This window comes from Drosophila guanche, unplaced genomic scaffold (assembly GCF_900245975.1).
Source record: "Drosophila guanche unplaced genomic scaffold, DGUA_6, whole genome shotgun sequence".
In the NCBI taxonomy this organism is placed as follows: domain Eukaryota; kingdom Metazoa; phylum Arthropoda; class Insecta; order Diptera; family Drosophilidae; genus Drosophila; species Drosophila guanche.
The window spans coordinates 1,595,183-1,612,950 of NW_022995746.1; the positions used below are offsets into that span (position 1 = coordinate 1,595,183).

Sequence of the window (17,768 nt, forward strand, 5' to 3'; positions counted from 1 at the left end):
TTTTCCGGCTTTAATTAATAATTCAGTTTTAAGTTGGCTTTTGGGATTTAAGATTTTTTCGGTTTTTTTCTTAGCATTTTAAATGTGTAAGTGATTTCGGAGAAGTGATTCCGAGTCTAATTCTTAAATGGTTTATTTTTCATTTTTGTGTGGATTTTGTGTGTCTGCATGGAAGCCAGAAATATGTTTGAGTTTGGGGTTTTGCTTTCCCGGAAATGCTTTTGAGGTAAATACTGCTGAGGTTTTGCCCTAAAGAGTTTTCGTGGAATATGAAAGCTTTCACGATAAAATTGCACTTAATACTCAAATATAATTTCCCCTTCATTTAAGGCAGCTTCTAGTGTTGCCCCTTAAGAGATTTCCCAGAGTTTTACTCCAGTTAAAATCCACAAATTTCGCTCTAAAATTCACAACTAAAATAAAGTATACTTGAGGCTGCATTCCCAGAAACAGATTTCAAGATGTTTCCCTTATTTAAGACCACAAATATGTGCCTTTGCGTTCAACAATTTGGAATAATATTTGGACAAAAGGCTTTGGCCATACCGGTAGCTGCTCCATTGATCAATTGATTTGTTGTTCTTTTGCGGCTTTTGGGGGCAGACAACACACTTTGGCAAATTGCTCACATTACCAACAGATCGCCAACAACAGCTCTCCACAAAAAGATTTCCCCCCGAATGCAACTAGTTTTTGTAAATGAAAGCCACAAAATTGCAAAATCTGGCATAAACACGAGGCGGCATGCAACAGCCAACAGCTGCAGCAGCAGCAACCACTCATAAGAGGAAACTCCAATAAGGAGTAGCGGGCGGAGGTTGCCTCCTACTCCGCCTCCGATTCCCAGTGCTGCAGCTGTGCAGCCTGCACGCAAAAGCGAATTGATTTCTTTTCGATACCGTTTGGCTCTTTTTTTTCGTTGTGCCTTTTGACGGGTCGAATGTCTGGGCCCAATGGATGACTGGATGGCTGGCTGGCTGGCCTGACCGACTGGATGGCTGAGTGAAGTTTTGTTTGGTCAGCCGGAAACGGCTACGAAAATCAACAGCCATAATATGGCAGGGCTGACTGCATGCCTGGGCCTGCCAATCCGTTGGATGTCTTTTCGGTTATTTGCATTCGATTCGCTTTTCGGTCTTTTTCCGTCTTTGCTGCAGTCTTTTCGGTCTTTAAAAAGCGGGTCATGCAGCTGCTGGTTGTAATCTGAAACTCTTTTTGCATTTTTTTGTTGCTTGCAGACCGCCCCTGAATTGTCGCCTTAACTTTTGACAATTGAGTTGTGAGAGATTTCTGCTCCCTTTTTTATTTTTTACTCTGGTATTTTACTTTTTTTTATTTTCTTTTGCATTCACACTCGAATTTGTAGCGCAATGAAACCACTTAGAGCTGTGGCAAGAGCAAATGCAAAAGCAAAAAGCTAGAGGACGCCGCGGACCACCGCATAAACTAAATCCCTTGCGGCAGAGGGAAATGGAGAAGTTTTGCTGCAGCTTGGAATTTCAAGAGTCAGCAGAAAATCGTTTCACACCCTCAACACAAAAAGCGAGGGAAATAAACAAGACACGAGGGCCAGTGGGAGTTGGTTTAGACTATGGGGATACCCTTTAGAATTTGTAATACATCTGTGGAAGTTTTTTGATTTGCATGAAATTTGGGAAATGGCTAGATAATGTAAGCTTTTCTGGCTTCAGCAAATTTGATAGAAATTCCTTTCAAATTGTAATTATCCGATTTGGTTCAATCTTGGGGATAACGTTTAGATCTGGATTATAATTAAATATCTACCACCAAATAAATCAATGATTAAAAGTGCGAAAGCCACAGGATTTTCAATATAAGATAAAGTATATACCACTTTAGATATAAATCATTTTCGTTCATTTCAATATTTAAGAAAAAAATATACCCCCTAGAACCCTGTTCCATTAAAGGGGTATTACAATCGAAAAGTGCCACAGTACAAGAAGTCGGATGGAGAGAGGGTTGGGGCTGCAATGCAACAAACTGTGGCGCGCGCGGCAAAAAAATTGAAGTTGAAGCTGGACAATGTCACACACAGAGCAATGAAAACAAAACCAAGCTGGAACCGATGGTTACATTCGAGACGTTGTGTCGACATACGTTCCAGCAACACGATCCTCCCCACACACAAGCACTCCCCTGCCCTGTTTTGCTCTTACCCGCCTGTTGTGTATATTCAGAGCAAAATCTATTTTTTATCCATGTCCCAAGTTCCTCTTTCGCTCCAGATTCTTCTCCTTTTTTTTTGTTGCTGTTGTGCCGGTGCCTGTGATATTTATTTATTTAGCTTGGTTTTTTTTTTGCTTTCTTGCAAGCGAAATATTCGGTGGAACATGGTCATCCTCTGGGGGTACTGTTGTTGCTGGATTCTCGACTGGATATACCCCTCTCCTTATCCCCGTGTGTGCTCCAGTGTTGCTGCTGCTGCTGCTGCTGCTGTGCTTTATTTGATGCCATGTCTGCAGTTTTGCAGCTTTCGCCTTGTGGGCATGAACTGTTGTCCAGTTCAGTGGTCATGCCTCAACGGAAACGTTGCCACCGCACCAGCACCCGCACTCCTCCCTTCAGCCACGAACTTAAAGTGTTTTTGTTGCTGCTCGTGTGTGGCTATAGAAATCATTTCACTTCACTTTTTGTTCCCCTCTATAAATTGTACAAATAGATATAATTTAATGCCTTCCTTTTTGCCGAGAAAACCCCTCAATAAAAATCAACTTGCTTTGCCATCGAGTAAATATATAACAATCTGGACACGCCTTCGTTCGAGTTCCTGCCCCTTTCCGACTCCATGTGTGTGTCTATGGCTTTTGTTTCAATTTTGGCCACGTTAGCGTCTTTTAGCTGGAACGTGATTTTTGCTTGAAATGTTTGGTGTGTGTTTTCGAGTATTTTGATTTTTCAATGGGAAATTCTGATTTTTTGGGAGTTTCCTTTGGGTGTCTACAGTGGGACTAGCGCTGGGATTAAGGCTTAAAATTGGGTGTAGGAGTTTCGATTGGGGATGGTAGATAAGATTCTCTTACCCTTTCGGTATGTAAGAGACAAAAGACACATACAGAAATCTATTTATTTCGATGGATCTTAACTAAAAAATCAATCAAATAGTTTCCACATTTATTCTTCAAAACTCAACCTTTAGGATCTTCCCATTTTTCTCTATTTTTCTTGCACCTTTCATTTAAATCTTCCCATAGTCCCTACCCCAAAAGCTTGCCTCTGGAACGCTTCGATGAGTATGAGGCGAGGGCCAAGTGAAAGGCGCACATGCAGCACATGTCTGACGTCTGGATGCTGCTGCTGCTGCTGCTGCTGCCCAAAATCGGTATGCAATTTCAGCAAAATGAAAAGGAAAATCAAACACACAGACTGACACACTTCATATGAGGTCTCAATATGAATTGGGTGCCCATTTTCTTGGGTAATTTTCATTTTATCAGCATCGATTTATCAGCTTTTCTTGTCTTGTTTTTCTCGGCTATGCCAGAGACAGCAATTGGAGAGCGATAATTATTACTGATTTATGATTTCGTTTTTGTTAACTTCTGGACAAAATGTCTGTGTATCTTTCCTCATTCCTTTTTTGTTTTGGCTCGATTTTCGTGGCTATTAATAATGATTGGGTTGTTGCCTGTGTCGCGGCCTTTTACTTTTGACCAAAGAAGCAATTTTCTATTATTTATGGTGGGATGGGGGCCTTAATGAATCATGTTTTATGTACAAAATTTATTAAGTTTTTTTGGCAGTTTTTTTCTGCCAGTGAAAAAGTGTTGCAGCAGCCGAAACATGAAAGGTAAGTTCAATGCGGTTTTATGTCAGAGGGGGGAAACAGTGAAAAGTGAACGTGACATTTGCCACACGTGGCACAAAGGCAGAAAGACTAAACAGAGGCGCAGGTACAGGTTGCCCGCTGGCGAAAGTTTTTTCCACGGCAAGGGCTCTTCGTCTAAGGCTGGCAGCACTTTAACCGCCTTAAGGAGGTGGGCAAATGAGAGGTTTCCAGCTATGCATTTGCCTTGAGTGAAAGTTGTAACGTACCATTGGAGCGGCACTTCGTGTTGCAGCACTCCCTAGGATATTAGACGCTCCAGCCATGAATTATAATACGGCACATAGCTGAAAAATATGGGATCTTGAACCGAGCAATTGATGCTGCCCAAAGCCAGGCCATAGAGCTGACCATTGCAGAAGATGGGACCACCAATGTCGGACATGCAAATGTGGGAGTCAGTGTTTCTCAAGCACATTAGATATTCACTCGCTGCCTGGGCATTCCTTTGAAAATCATTGGGTTTAAGGCACTCTTCAAAGGGTCGGATTTCCACATTAACCACAAGCAAGGGATTGGTTTTCATTTTGCGTCGCTAAGGAATGGATTTTCTTAGATTGTAGGTAAATATTTGTGGGAGTTGCAGCAACCTACGCCAGCTTTTAGGTTCCAACCAATGGCCAAGCAATCTTTGCCCACATCCAGTTCGTACGAGCCAATGCTGACACTCACCAGGTGATGTCCCCTGAACCATATAATTCTCCCCAGCTTAATGACAGCCAAATCGTCCTGTTTTTTGCGCTCATACAAAGGATAAACCACCATAGACTCGATGCTGACCACCTGCTCACGTTTATCGCGAGTGTCAGGCTGGGGCGAACAGAAGGCCAACTTAATGCGTCGGGCATTCATCAAGAGACCTCTTTTGCTAGGGAGAAAGGGAACTAAAAGGCTTAGCCATAGAAAATATATCCATTCCCACTTTGTGACGCAATGTGCAGAGGTCAGCACATGTTGATCTGATATGATGACACCCGAACAAAAGTGATTATCTCCTGGATTCTCGACATAATTGTAGGAACGCAGGGAGACCAAATGTGAGTTCAAACGGTTGTACGAAAGATCAGGTATATCGCTGCTGATCGATAGCAAAGGCAGTAGAAATGGTAAGAGATATTTTAGCAACATTTTCAGAGGAAAGAATTTAATTTTATGCCTGAGAAAATTATTTCGGCGACTGCTTGGATGTTTTTTCAAACGATTTTCTACATTTCTTCAATTAAAATCATTGAAGTTTCAATCTTTATTCATTTTGAAATCTAAATGAATCATTTTCAACCCATTCCTCTATGAAAATTCGTTACAAATTGCATCCTTTCAGGCCCAAATCTCTTGCATTTCCATGCTGCTTCAGGTTCCACTTGAGCAATTTTAATCACTGCTACTAAGTGCTGCCTCCTTTAGATTATTAACATAAATTCTAGGCATTATTTGGCTCCTTTTACAGAGCAAACAAATGAGTGGATGCCACACACACGCTGTGGAGCTATTTAACAGACATAAAACAATAACAAACATTTTGTTCTTCAGCAGACGGACAGCAAAACGATTTCCATTCTGTCAGTTAATTATTGCAAAGCGGAGACAAAAGCATCTCTGAATCTCTACTGCCATCTCTCTCTCTAGTGATGCGAGTGCTTGCATTGGGCACTTTACTTTTCGATGAGGGCCGCTTATAAGCGTCTTATTGTAATTACCTGACAATGCACTCGAGTGGCTCAGACACACAGGTACCGAAGGAACTGCAGACAGAAGTGCAAACTGTGTGGAAATTTATGCAGCTTAAATATATATATTACGTATTGTATGTTCTAAAAATCCATTACAGAAAGAGAGGGAGAGATTGGAAGGCAAAACGAGTGTCAAACTTGGTACTGGACATGTGATAAATATTGCGGTTCCATATTTCACATAAATTCAACAAAATCACAGCCAGCCACTGCACTACACTGCACTGCCCGGCACTCTTGGCAATTAATTAAATATATGCTTGCCTCTCGTTGCAACATGTTTTCTGCCTCAAAATTAATTTGTGGTTCATGTCCCATGGCTGGTACTCTCTCTCTCTCTCTCTCTGTCGCTGTGGCTCTAACCCTTTAAGAAGCTTATACAAATTGTGTGACGATGACAGGCAATGTGACTGGCCAAAAGTAAACGACACGAGACATAACATATTCCAGTTCCGTCTGGAGGTTCGCAGCTGCCTTCTGCTTTGCCTTCTAATTTAATGCATAAAAAAAGAAACGCACACGCAGCTCAAAATGTAAGCAACAGACGTGGAAAAAATAAGTTCTGAGAGTATTCAGGGGCTAAGAAAGTTGACTTAGGGGATACCCTGTACATAGGTAAAAGGCAACAGGCTTCAAATAATAATTTTTCATAGGGAGACTTTACAGAAATTATTGTGTGGTCATGAAATATTTTTGGATAATGCCTTTCGATCGTTGAATTTATATGAATACTTTAAACCTAGTCGAGCATACCCTCTAAACACCCTCTTAGAACATTAAGTTAACCCAAACAGACACTCTGCGGGTGGTGGGGAAACCCCCTGGTGGTACAGCCTTCGACTTGTGCCACACCACAAGAGGAGTATAAATTAACATAATTTTCATATACACGCGCCACACGCGCCTGTTGAGGGCCACACCTACAGCTAGAGCCAAAGGATCCACTGAAACCCAACGCCCCCTTGGAATTATGGAAAAAAGGCAAAGGCGAAAACCTTAAAAGACATATGAATTTCTTGAGAGTTAAGTGAAAAAAAAAAGAATATCAAAGAACTCGCTCTGTACCTCCATCTCCAAGTCTCTCACAGCGTAGCTTAGCTTGTGGGAGGATGAGACAATGACAGCGGCAGCCCACACGAATGACAGTTATTAATATACAGGAGAAAAAGTCTGTCTAGTCTGGAGGAAATTCTGGGCGGGAGGAGGCGCTCCCTGAAATTGCTGCCTACTTTCGGGCTTTCAGGCTGGATGGCCGCCAAGTGTCGCCAGCGATTTGCAAAAACATTTATCATGAAGCAGCAGCCGCCGCACAACCACACGCAAATTATGCAGACAGACCTGCAGAATTTTTTCGCTTAAGCCAAAAAATCAGAAACAGAATCAGAAATCAGCATCAACCGAAAGGTAGATAAAAGTCAAGGCTATGGATGTTAGGTGGAAGATGGAACGATGGAGTGGGTCTGCCAGACGCCGTTTCGCATAAAAACGAAGTCTGGGAATGGGGTTTTAATTGTTTTTTCTGCTTCTCCTTTTGCGTTGACAGTTGGTCTCCCCAGGATGTGGCAGGAGAGAGACTTGTCTTGGGCACAGAATAAATTGATCTGTGGTTTTTGGCTCTCATAATTTATGTGCTATTTTTGCGGGCACTAGGGGAATGGGAATGGTTTGCTCTACGTCTCGTGGAAATTTTGACAAATGGCTGGGAAATCTCAAAATGGCGTCCTCGGGGCAGGACTCCCTCTCTCTGTCCCTCTCCACTCGTGCCACACAAATAACAATGCGTTTCTTGTAAATGTTAACGAAATTGACATTAATTTTATGTGTTGCTCCACCAACAAAATCAATTAATTATTGTTGTTGTGCCACACACAGGAAAATACGAGAATATATATTTTGTAGCTGGAGCAGGGAGGGAGAGGCTATTGATCCCCATTGCTGTTGGCATGCCCCAGGAGTGGGGGTTTTGGGGTGGTGTAGTGACTGCTGACTGTCGCTTGTATTTCAGAAGAAAATTAAATTGAAGGAAACAGCTTAAAGGTGCCGGGGGAGATGGGAAATGCGGATGTGATGTTTTATGGGCACTTCCCTCCAAGTCTGACGCATAAATATGACTACTCTTGGGTAATTTTAATACTTAAAATAGATAGAGAATGTATGTTTAGGGCAGAGAGGTTCCTTTGGTGGTTCTATTAATTGTAAAATTTCCTCATATTTAATTTTCATTATTAAACAATTATTGATGAGGTTTTTACAACACTTAGACAACACAGAGTTAATAATTTGATAAGTACGTAAAAATGTCGGACAAACTTCTTGTAATCCATCAAAAAAGCTTTCTTCCCATTATAACTCCACCTTTGTTACCTGTTCTTCCCACAGCACTACCTCTCACTCCCACCCAAACTCCATGTTCCATAATATGTGCAACATATTAATCGTATTTCATTCATCAATTCATTTGCAAATTAATTGAGTGCTCTTGCCTGCCTGCCTGTTTAACGAGAGATTCGATTCCCTTCCGCTTCGATGATCCGCACAATTAACGCTGGCAAAATCCAATGTGACATTCATTCAGGCCGTTGTGTCATGAATACCCCACATGTGCATGTACCTCCCCTTGGCTGTTTAATTGCATAATTAATATGCGAAAACTAATTTGTATGCTAAATATGTTTTTTTCTTTTTACTTTACTTTATTTTTTATTTGCAATTCTTTTTTTGCTTGCAATGTGTCATCGGGGCTTGTACTCTTGTACCGTTAACGGTTTTGTTTTAACGGTTTTTGCGTGTCTTTGAACTGTCTTTTGGAAACCCTCTTTAAAGTTTTTTTAGGGCGGGGTCTATCCCCCCTCTGTGTGACTGTCTCTGACTCAGCAGCGACTTGTTGCTGACCCACAAAAATGTTTGTGCTGCCACTTCAGAGCAAAGCGAGAGACAGAGCAACGTTCTTTGGAATCCATTATTTCTGCTGCTAATTGTTTTTGTCTCTCTCTCTCTGTTTTCCGTCTGTCTCTGTTTGTCGTGGCCAACGTGTTTGGCACATTTGAAATGCTTTGCTAATTTAAGCATAAAATATTGTGTGCTGACAATTGCAGAAATTATTTTGTTCTAGCTTTGGAAACTTTTGCACAAAAATGAAAAACTTTTAACTACAACTTTGAACTTTGTGAAGTTTTGACTTTTGAGAGGAAAAAAGAGTATTTTGGGGAGCCAAAGAAGTCTAATCAGCAAAAACAACTAAAGATAAAGCGAACAAATGATCCCATGAACATTTTGTTTCTATTATTACCAAAAAACTAAGCAACGATCATGGAAAGAGTATCTCAGCAGAGTATCTAAATCTTTAAAGCTCTTTCTTCTATTTATTTCTTTGCATCTTTTGCTTGACTTTCAGCTTTTTGTTTGTTAATTGAAATTTTGTGCTTTGTTTGCATTTTGTTAACAGTTGAAAAAGCATTGAATAGATTTTGAGGCAATTAAGCGTTTTTATGCAAACAATAAACAGAAAACTGAATGCAACATTTTGTACATCACGAAACTTGAAGCCCAAAACGAGTTGTCGCTCCGCTCCGAGCTGTCCCTGACATGCAAATAATGTCTGATGTCTGATGTCTGATGTGTGTGTGATGCAACGTGGAAAACGTGTTTTTCCAATAGACAAAGCTCCGACGGGCCTCAAGGCTGAGAGTGGTCTCCATCGTTGCAGTTGGTCCAGTGCTTTTGAACTGAGAAAAACAACCTGTCTTTCCGGCCACAAGGTTAGCCAGTAGCCGGTTCCCATGATTTCTACTGTGATTTTACTGTATTTTTTCTGTGGGTGGGATTGGTCTCATTAACAATCTCTTTACCACTCAGATTAACTGCAAGCCGCGCAGCTTTAATTGTGCACAATCAAAAGATTGTGGATGCCAGCATTGAACCTCATTTGTAAATCGTCATCTGAATATCTGCTCTCTTTTTTTTGCCAGCGCTCTGGGATAATGCCATAAATATTTAAATACAAAAACCGCACAAAAAAATCATTTCGCTGGTAATTAAAGTTTATTATAAATACTTTCATATTAACTGTGTAAATATTGTATAAAAAAAAAAAAAAACAAATATATTTATATTTAATGTTGTTGTTGTGGTTCTTTTTTGGCCTTCTATTTTGTTATTAATACCAATTGACAGACGACTGCGCTGGACTGGTCTTTGGCTATGAATTATATGCCACAGGGGCACATGCATTTATTTATTCATAAACTCTATGTGTGTGTTGACATTATCTCTACCCGAATAAATAATCTACACCAAAATAGGAAATCCCCCAAGCACACGCCCAAAAATCAGTCCACGGCCAGGGGAGAAATGTAAGGGAAAATATTGAAAGGGGTGTTCCGGAAAGGGATATCTTTTGCTTTAGCTTGCTGACAGTTTTAGTGAATTTGTAAACACTTTTTCATACTTTAATTAATTTCTAAATAAATAAGTAAATATTTCCTTCAAAAATTCTGAGATTTCGGCAAGCTCTACACCGTAGAAAGTCCTCTCCAGAACATTGCCGGAGTCCGCATTTCTTTCCTCTCTCCTTGGATGAAACTTTGAAATAATTTTACCTGGATAATTTATCATAACAATGGGTCTCTGAGGGAAGGCAGAGTTTTCACCTTTTGTTAAAGCTGTAATTAAAAGGTTATCTCTCCTGCTTTTCTGTGTGCACTGTGGGATGGGTCAGGGGTCAGCCATTGCCTAATTCTTGAGGCGACGACAAATGTGTTTTTGGATGCCAAAAGGCCGGAGAGAGACACACACAGGCGGCAGGCGGCAGGCGGCAGTAGGGGGTTAAGCTTAAGTCTCGTTGCGACCATTTAACCTTTGTGTGCAGTCGCTGGGGGTCGCTGGAAGTGTGACTGAGGGGTGGTCGGCTGTCGGGGGGGGGGGTTGTGCTTGCGGGTGCGGTGTGTCCACAGGCAAACATAATTGAAGTCATAAATAACGAATTATGTTATGAAAGTTGAGCCAGAGTCAGGTATTCCCGGGTACACCTCAAACAGGCAGTAGAAAAGTGAGAGAAAGGTAAGGCTACTGCCGCCTTTTGCAGCTTATTTTTCTTCTTTTTGGATTTCACACTTTCTGCATAATTATGACAGCCCTGGCTGCGTTTAACAGTAAAACAGAGAAGGGAATGGCAACCCTACCCACGAACGAAGGGCTGACTAAGGTGCGTGTGGGAGTTTCCCTGTTCTCCTTCTGGCTAATTATGCACAAGCCAAAAGATTTATTATGATGGAATAACTTTTAGCCCCAGAAGGGTGGCAGGCAGGGCAGATGGAGAGGGAGGTGTTTTCTTCTCTAATTAAAAGCTTCAACGCTTTGGCGAACAGTTTTAATAAATTTTATGATTTTGTTTGACAAGCCTTCAAGGCCTTTGGCGGGTCGCTTCCTGTTTTAGTTTTTTTACTCCCTGTTTTGTCACTGGAAAATAGTTGGCTGTGAGGAGTGTTTGCTGCTGGAGAGAGCGGAGTATTTGTTTGGGAGGGAGTTTAACTTTTTCCTGCATTTCCATTTTTGTTGTATTCCAAACAGAAGCTCCACTGAGGCAAAGTGTTTTTAATTAATGGACGCTGATGATGATGCTGCTGGCTGCCTCCTGCTGCCTGCTCCTCTCTCTGCAGCCCATCGAATGCCAATAAAAGTGCATTAAATTGCAATTATGTTGCACAGTTGCAAGTGGCAGTGGCAGTGGCAGAGACAATACACTTTTCGACAATTCCCATACTGATAAATGACCGCTGCTGCCGTTGGGGATATTACGTCATACAGACGCTGCTGTTTGCTCTTATAAACGGTTTTCCACGAACAGGTTTCCCTTTTTTTGTTTTCTCTTTTAATTAAAACAAATTCAACACACAAAAGACACAGCGAGTGTGTGTGTGGGTGTGCGTGCTTGTGTGGGTGAGCCACCACAAACTGCGAAAGTGCATTAAAAATGCATTTCAATATTGGTTATTTATTTGTTGTCTTTTTTTCTTTAATAATCGAAAGAAGGACTGCAAGTGGCTGGTTTCTAGGGAGATTTTTGAGTGCTGTAAAATTCTCTTTTGAAGGGAAAATCTTCGTTGATGGCAGCTATACAGTTTAATTGGTTTTTTTTTATGGGAAATATAGAGGTGGGTGGTTTGGAAACTAACTGAAAATTTGTGAAAATAGATTTAATAGAGTCTCAATTCTCACTGGCAAGGTGCACTGGGAGAGAGCAAAGGAGCGCTCGTGCGCGATGCTTTCCTGGCATAATTAAAGTTTTGCTTTTCCGACAGTCGAAAAATAACATTTAATAGCCAAGAAAACTTTGGTTGCGCTGTCACTCCCAATATCCTCATTTCCTCATTTATTTCCCCATAATCTTTCTCCACTTATTCCCGCTTCTCGCTACTATTCCTAATATAATATGCAGCTGGCGCGCCCACTCTTCTGTCACACTCTCTCGCACGCTCTGTTCTTGCTCCCTTTTGTCAACATTTTGCTAATAATTAATTGCAGAACATTTGTTGATGTACGTTTTTGTCATGTCTGCGCCCGCTTCTGCTCCCGCTGCCATTTCCGTTTCCGTTTATCTGAAGGCAGAGATTTTCCTAGCACAGAGGACAGAACACGTTTAAATGAAAAGTTGGCCTGGCAGTAAACCAAATTACAGATATTTCCAACCGAAATGTGATTAAGGACAAACAGGGAGAAGGAGGAGTAGTTGGACGACGTCTCCGTACCTGAAAGACTCTACGGAGCTGTGTGGATGGAGTTTTGCTCATTTGCGTTGATTTCGAGCGGAAAACGTTTGTCGCCAAATTTCATTTCATTCCGCTTTCGATTGACATTAATTAATGATTGTTTCGAAGGCAGGAGTCGAGTGCTGTAATTCTGTAATGCTGCAGCATTGATTTACGTTGTCATCGATTCCCTTGGTCACATTATTATGCTGGCAACAAAACCCAGTCCCAGCATCTCCATTGACAACGAGCCAAAGAATTGCCTTGGACTTGTGCACTCTGACAGTTGGGTGTTAATGATGATGAGCCTCTGTCCTTAGTCTGGTCGCTCTGACTCCTCCTCTCGCTCAATCTCTCAAATCCCAATTGTGGTCTCGTCCGACTGTCTGATTCGTGCCAAGTTTCAGTAATTATACGGCCCCCTACCAGCCGTCCAGAGTTTCCAATCGGGAATCGGAGTCCAAATCGGACTTGGTTTCAAAGTCAGAGGCAATATTTAATTATGGTTTTGGTTGTAGTGGGAGCAGTCGGCATGCTGTGGCATTTGGGGACTTTGTGGCTTTTCCTTTTGGGTGTTTTGGGGCTGGACTGTGACGGGGGTGTTATCAATCAAATGGCAATTTGGTGATTAGCATTTCACCACGACAGACCACAGCACACCACACGAACAATTGAAAAGTCACCAAGTCAAAGGCAATTCCATTACAATCGCCGCTGAACTATTAATCTGCTAAAAGCCAAAAGCAGTACGACACCTTCCCCAAGGTTTAGGGAATATCTAGAGGGGATACGCCTGATATTTTTATTCAATTTTATTGCTTCGATTAGCTAATCAAATCAGCAGAAGAAAACATTGCTTATTCTTTGCATATTTCATGAACTTTGGCACGGGGGATCCTCCAAAGAGCAGAAATCTCTGCTTTCAGCAGCAAATCCTGCGAGGATTTCCATGAGCAGCATTTTACTGACTTGCATTTCTATGCAAGAAGGACACTCTTGCCACACTTCCTGCGGGGATAATAAATGTCAGTTCTTGTTGGGTTTTCACTTAACTTTCGCTCGCTGGATTGTGGTGGGGGTAAAGAAGGATTTTTGGAGTAGAGTTTTTCTAGAATTAATTCCTACATTCACAAGAAGAAAAAGTTCTGCCACCTTTGCCTGGGAGTTTCCTCGCTGGCAGTGGGGTGAAATGCATTCCCAAAAATTTGCATAATTTCATATTAAACAAGAAACGAAGTGAGTTTTCATTGAACAATTGCTTTTCTTTTGGGATTGCCAGCCAGCTGTGCACACAAGTGTCGACTGTCGCGCGAATAGGATGTGGGGTGTGTCCCGCTCTGATTGAAAGCAATGCAGTGCCCTGCTGGGGGTAGATGTACCCATAGATACGTAAAATATAGGGTTTAGGATTCCAGCGGATAATTCCACCCTAATTATGTCAGGGGATCTGCACAAAGGTCTTTGGCTGAGCCAGCGGCATGGGCAGTGGCAGTGGCAGTGGCAGCGGCTGAAATTTGAGTGTGTCAACGAATTATGTCATCCAAAGGAAAATGGGAAAAACTGCCGTCAACGTTTTTTGTTTGGTCATTTGGAAATTGAGATGTCAAGAGTACGAACGGGAGACGGGGGGCTACTTAGAGCTACTTTTGGTGTGGATTAGCGGGCCACAAAACAATTGAATTGAATAAAGTTTTTTGTTTTGCTTGAGGCAAAAGTTCTAGCGGAGGCAAAAGTGTCAGCTGTTGGCATTGTGTGAGAAGGGCAAAAGAAAATGCGACAAATGCAAACAGCTGTTGCACCAAGGAAGGCAGAGTGTGTGGCACAGCAAATGGAAGATTTTGCAAGTGAAGAGTTTGTAGAGAGAAATATTTCAAATCAATATTTTGTAGGTGATTTAAGGTTACGTTTCAATGTGTACAAAATATACAAATTAGCACAGAAAGCATATTAATGTGGTACATATGTGCAGCTTATACACAAAGACACAAATGTATATGCATCTACAATCAGATACACAGATACATGGCGCTCCTTCTAATCTCATTAACACTTCACTTAATTTCGCTTTTCCATTGTCAGCTTATTTGAATGGGAAAACAAAACCAATCACCCCAACCCGCGCCCACATGCACCCCCTCACAAAGCCCCTCTCTAACAGCTCTTTAATGAAATTTACAATTTTCACAATGCCACACCAAATGAGGGAAAGATTTTCGGCAAATGTTTCAATTTTGTGTGGTGCGGGCTACTGTTGCGGATATTGTTGCTGGTTTTCAGCAGTAAGCGGAGTAGATACAGCAGATACAGATACACAGAGACAAAGAGGGTAGCAAGCGGCTAAAAACCCGTTAAAGTCATTAACTGTCATTGCAGAAAAGTGTTGTAATTGAAACAGAGACAAGGCAAAGGCAAAGTGCAGGCGCAGCCACAGGCACAGAAAGTGCAGGCAAAGACATTAGCTGTAAATGCAATTTCCAATGAGGGAGAAAGAGTTTAAAGAGGAAGGAGATAAAACGAGAAAGAGTGTCGGTGAGAAGAAAAATAGAGAAAGAGTATCGGGTGGAAGATAAATTAATGAAAAAGAGTTTTTACAACTTTGAACTTTGAATAAATTATAAATGCACAAAGGAGAGTATTTCCATTATCATTTTCTCAATTTATAGGCATCATTCCATTTCTATCAGGCATATAATTCTCTATCCTTGGCTCTTAATATCCATCATCCATCATAAATGAGTTGGGCAGAACGTTTTTTTTTCATTATACTCAAAAAGATCTTTGCCGTGGGGTAGAGATTTGTGAAGATCTGATAGAATATATACCCCTGCTGATTCCGAGGATCATCAATCAAATTTCAGCCGTACTTAAGCTTTTCCTCTCATATTGCGTAGAGATTTCTGAGGTTCATCCCTAAATTCTTTTGATCTCAGCAAACGTAATACCTTTCCTCCTATTTTTTGTCGCACTTGATGGCCAGCAATAAGCCTCTTGACTGACCCTTAAGTGACCTCATAAGCCTAATCCCAACGAACCAACCAACCCTCCTGTACGAACCGAACCGAACCCAATCGAGCGCCTGTCAATTAGCGCCTTGAACAACTGTCAATTGCTGTCGTTCATTCATTCATTCATTGAACATTCAATGGCGAATAGTGAATGAATAATAACAGTCAAGCTGTGACTGCTAATCCCCCCCGTAAAGAGCAGTTCTAAATAGAGGGGATTACTAAGAACTAGAGGCTACCTGGGCTGACCAGCAGCAGCCGCAAAAATGATCTCTGGATTTGTTCGGGCCCAAAAATCCTCCACACAAATGGAACATATGTAACTGCCAGGGCAGTGCCATTGTGCAATCTTCTGTATAATAAATGTACATTCGTACGTTACGGCTAGATGTCCTATGCCAAAAATACTATTCCATTGTCCTACGGTTCATTTGTCTATTTGCAAGGCGGATATTGGACAGGAAAAATGCCCATGTATCTCCCTTGCTACTCTCTCCAATGCGTACTTGATTTATTATTAAATCCGTACATGGTTATTAGTTTTCTTTTTCGTTGTTGCAGAGGTAATAATTTCCTAAAATTTTCGTAGATGTATGCACCCCTGTGGATCTACACACAAGCAGCCCAAACAAAAAAAGAAACAGAAAAGGGGGAACAGCCGCTGCTGGCTGCTTTTTGCACATTTCAGCGCGCTTACATTTGATTTATATACATTTTATTATTATATTTGCTCTTGGGTCGATGCCCGCAGCCTCCTGCCGCTACCCTTAAGGGTTCTCCTCTTGCCCTCTGCTATTCCCTGCCATTCCCCTCTTGTGTTCCGCTAATGAATTCAAATGTGTGCGTAATTGAGTTATTAAAATTTCAGTGCCCAGTCAAACCATAGAATGTTCTGCGGAACGGAAGCAAGAGGGCGCTTCCTTTTTTTATGGCAAGGAATTTCAATTTTTGATTTTCGGGAAATACTTGAGAGGCGTTCATGCGTGTTTGATTTAGATTTACTTTAGAGATAACACAAAAGACAAGCGACTGGCAAATTGTAATATTTTTTTAGTCTAATTTATGGCCAAGTGCAATGCAATTTATCTTTTTGGCAGGAAATGGGTTTTATTTATTTAGGGTTTTGTAAGTTGAATAAAGGGTGAAGAGAGGAATTAATAGGGGATTAAGAGAATTAATGTAGGATAATAGAGTAGAGGAAATGTAATGGTTGGAAGTGTATTTAAGTCTGTTTTAATGATTCCCTTTTCTATAATCTTATTTTAATCTAGCTCTGAGAATTATTTTCTTAGATATGTCTAATCCTTACCCATTCCTCATTCCACTCAACTAAGCACTTAACTTGTCCACACTTCATAAATAAACCTTTGCATGCGTATCAAATGATGTGGAACTGCATTTAAATACCAATTTGGGAGAACCGAAAGCTCTTTCTCTCTCTCACTCTCTCTCCAATTTCACCGACAACAATTGCCAGCCACACCATTGACTGCTGAGCTCTTGGCTCAAATAATACCACAAGCAATAATTCCTCTTGAATATGGCCACCGCTTAAATTATGCATCAATCGATGAGCTCTCGAACACCCAAAAAAAAAAAAAGAAACCCCAAAACCAAAGCCACCGACAACCATTTGTGAACAAAAAGCACGAAAAAAAACCAAACTAGACCCAAAAGTGAAAAATGTTTCGTTAGCGCCACAAACATGTGAAAATGACTTTTGTTTTTTCTTTTCATACACATTTTCACATATCGAGGCACTTTTCGTGGGTATTTTGTGGGAGTGCGTGGTACACTTCATTTCTAGGGGGTACTACGGCTGAGAGGAGGGGTCGGGAGAGCTTTAAGAAAATTAATGGGTACATTAATATATTTTCTAGATTTTCGTAGCTCTGTCTAGCAGATCTTTTTGCTATCAAAACTAGTAGATAAATGAAAAATCCTAAGATCGGAGACCTGTATTATTTATTTTTAATATTTTTTTATACGAAAATTCTGTTCTTGTTTTAAATAGCCATTTTATTTCTTGCTCTCTCCCAGTCTCCGTCTTAGCAATGCACCTCCGAAGAGTATCCACAGCTTCGCTCTCTGAGCTCATAATTTTCTTTTCTTGTTTTTGTTTCGCTGTTTGTTGTGGCATCAATTGGCGCCACAAATTTTGTTTTTTCTCCGTTTGGTTTTTGGCAATTTTTTATGGGCCATTTAAAGAGCGCCATGGGAATGCCGTCGGCCATTGCGAGTGCCATTGGGGGGTGGTGGGGGTGGATTATTCGCCGTGTGAATGGAGGCGGTACAAACAAATATTAACCTTTTATTTTTTGTTGCCTCCTGCCCCCGTCGTGCTGCAAATATTTTGCAATCAAATGGGGGGTTGCACTCGTCGACGCGGGGTTAAATCTATATAATAATTTCGCGTGCTCTTGATTTTCACGGCACTTCT

The 17,768-nt window shown here is 41.2% G+C and overlaps 2 protein-coding genes across 9 annotated transcripts in view; both read right to left on the reverse strand.

Moving 5' to 3' along the window:
- The window catches only part of LOC117582658 (fasciclin-3), an 85,931-nt gene that overhangs the window by 10,342 nt on the left and 57,821 nt on the right, over positions 1-17,768 (reverse strand). The gene's annotated exons all lie outside the window — the stretch shown is intronic.
- LOC117582659 (snake venom serine protease catroxase-1) lies at positions 4,049-4,659 on the reverse strand. Its single transcript, XM_034270572.1, has 2 exons — positions 4,442-4,659; positions 4,049-4,382 (listed from the first exon to the last, which is right to left on the reverse strand). The coding sequence occupies exons 1-2, from the start codon at positions 4,610-4,612 to the stop codon at positions 4,089-4,091; spliced, it is 465 nt and encodes a 154-aa protein (XP_034126463.1). The 5' UTR covers positions 4,613-4,659; the 3' UTR covers positions 4,049-4,088.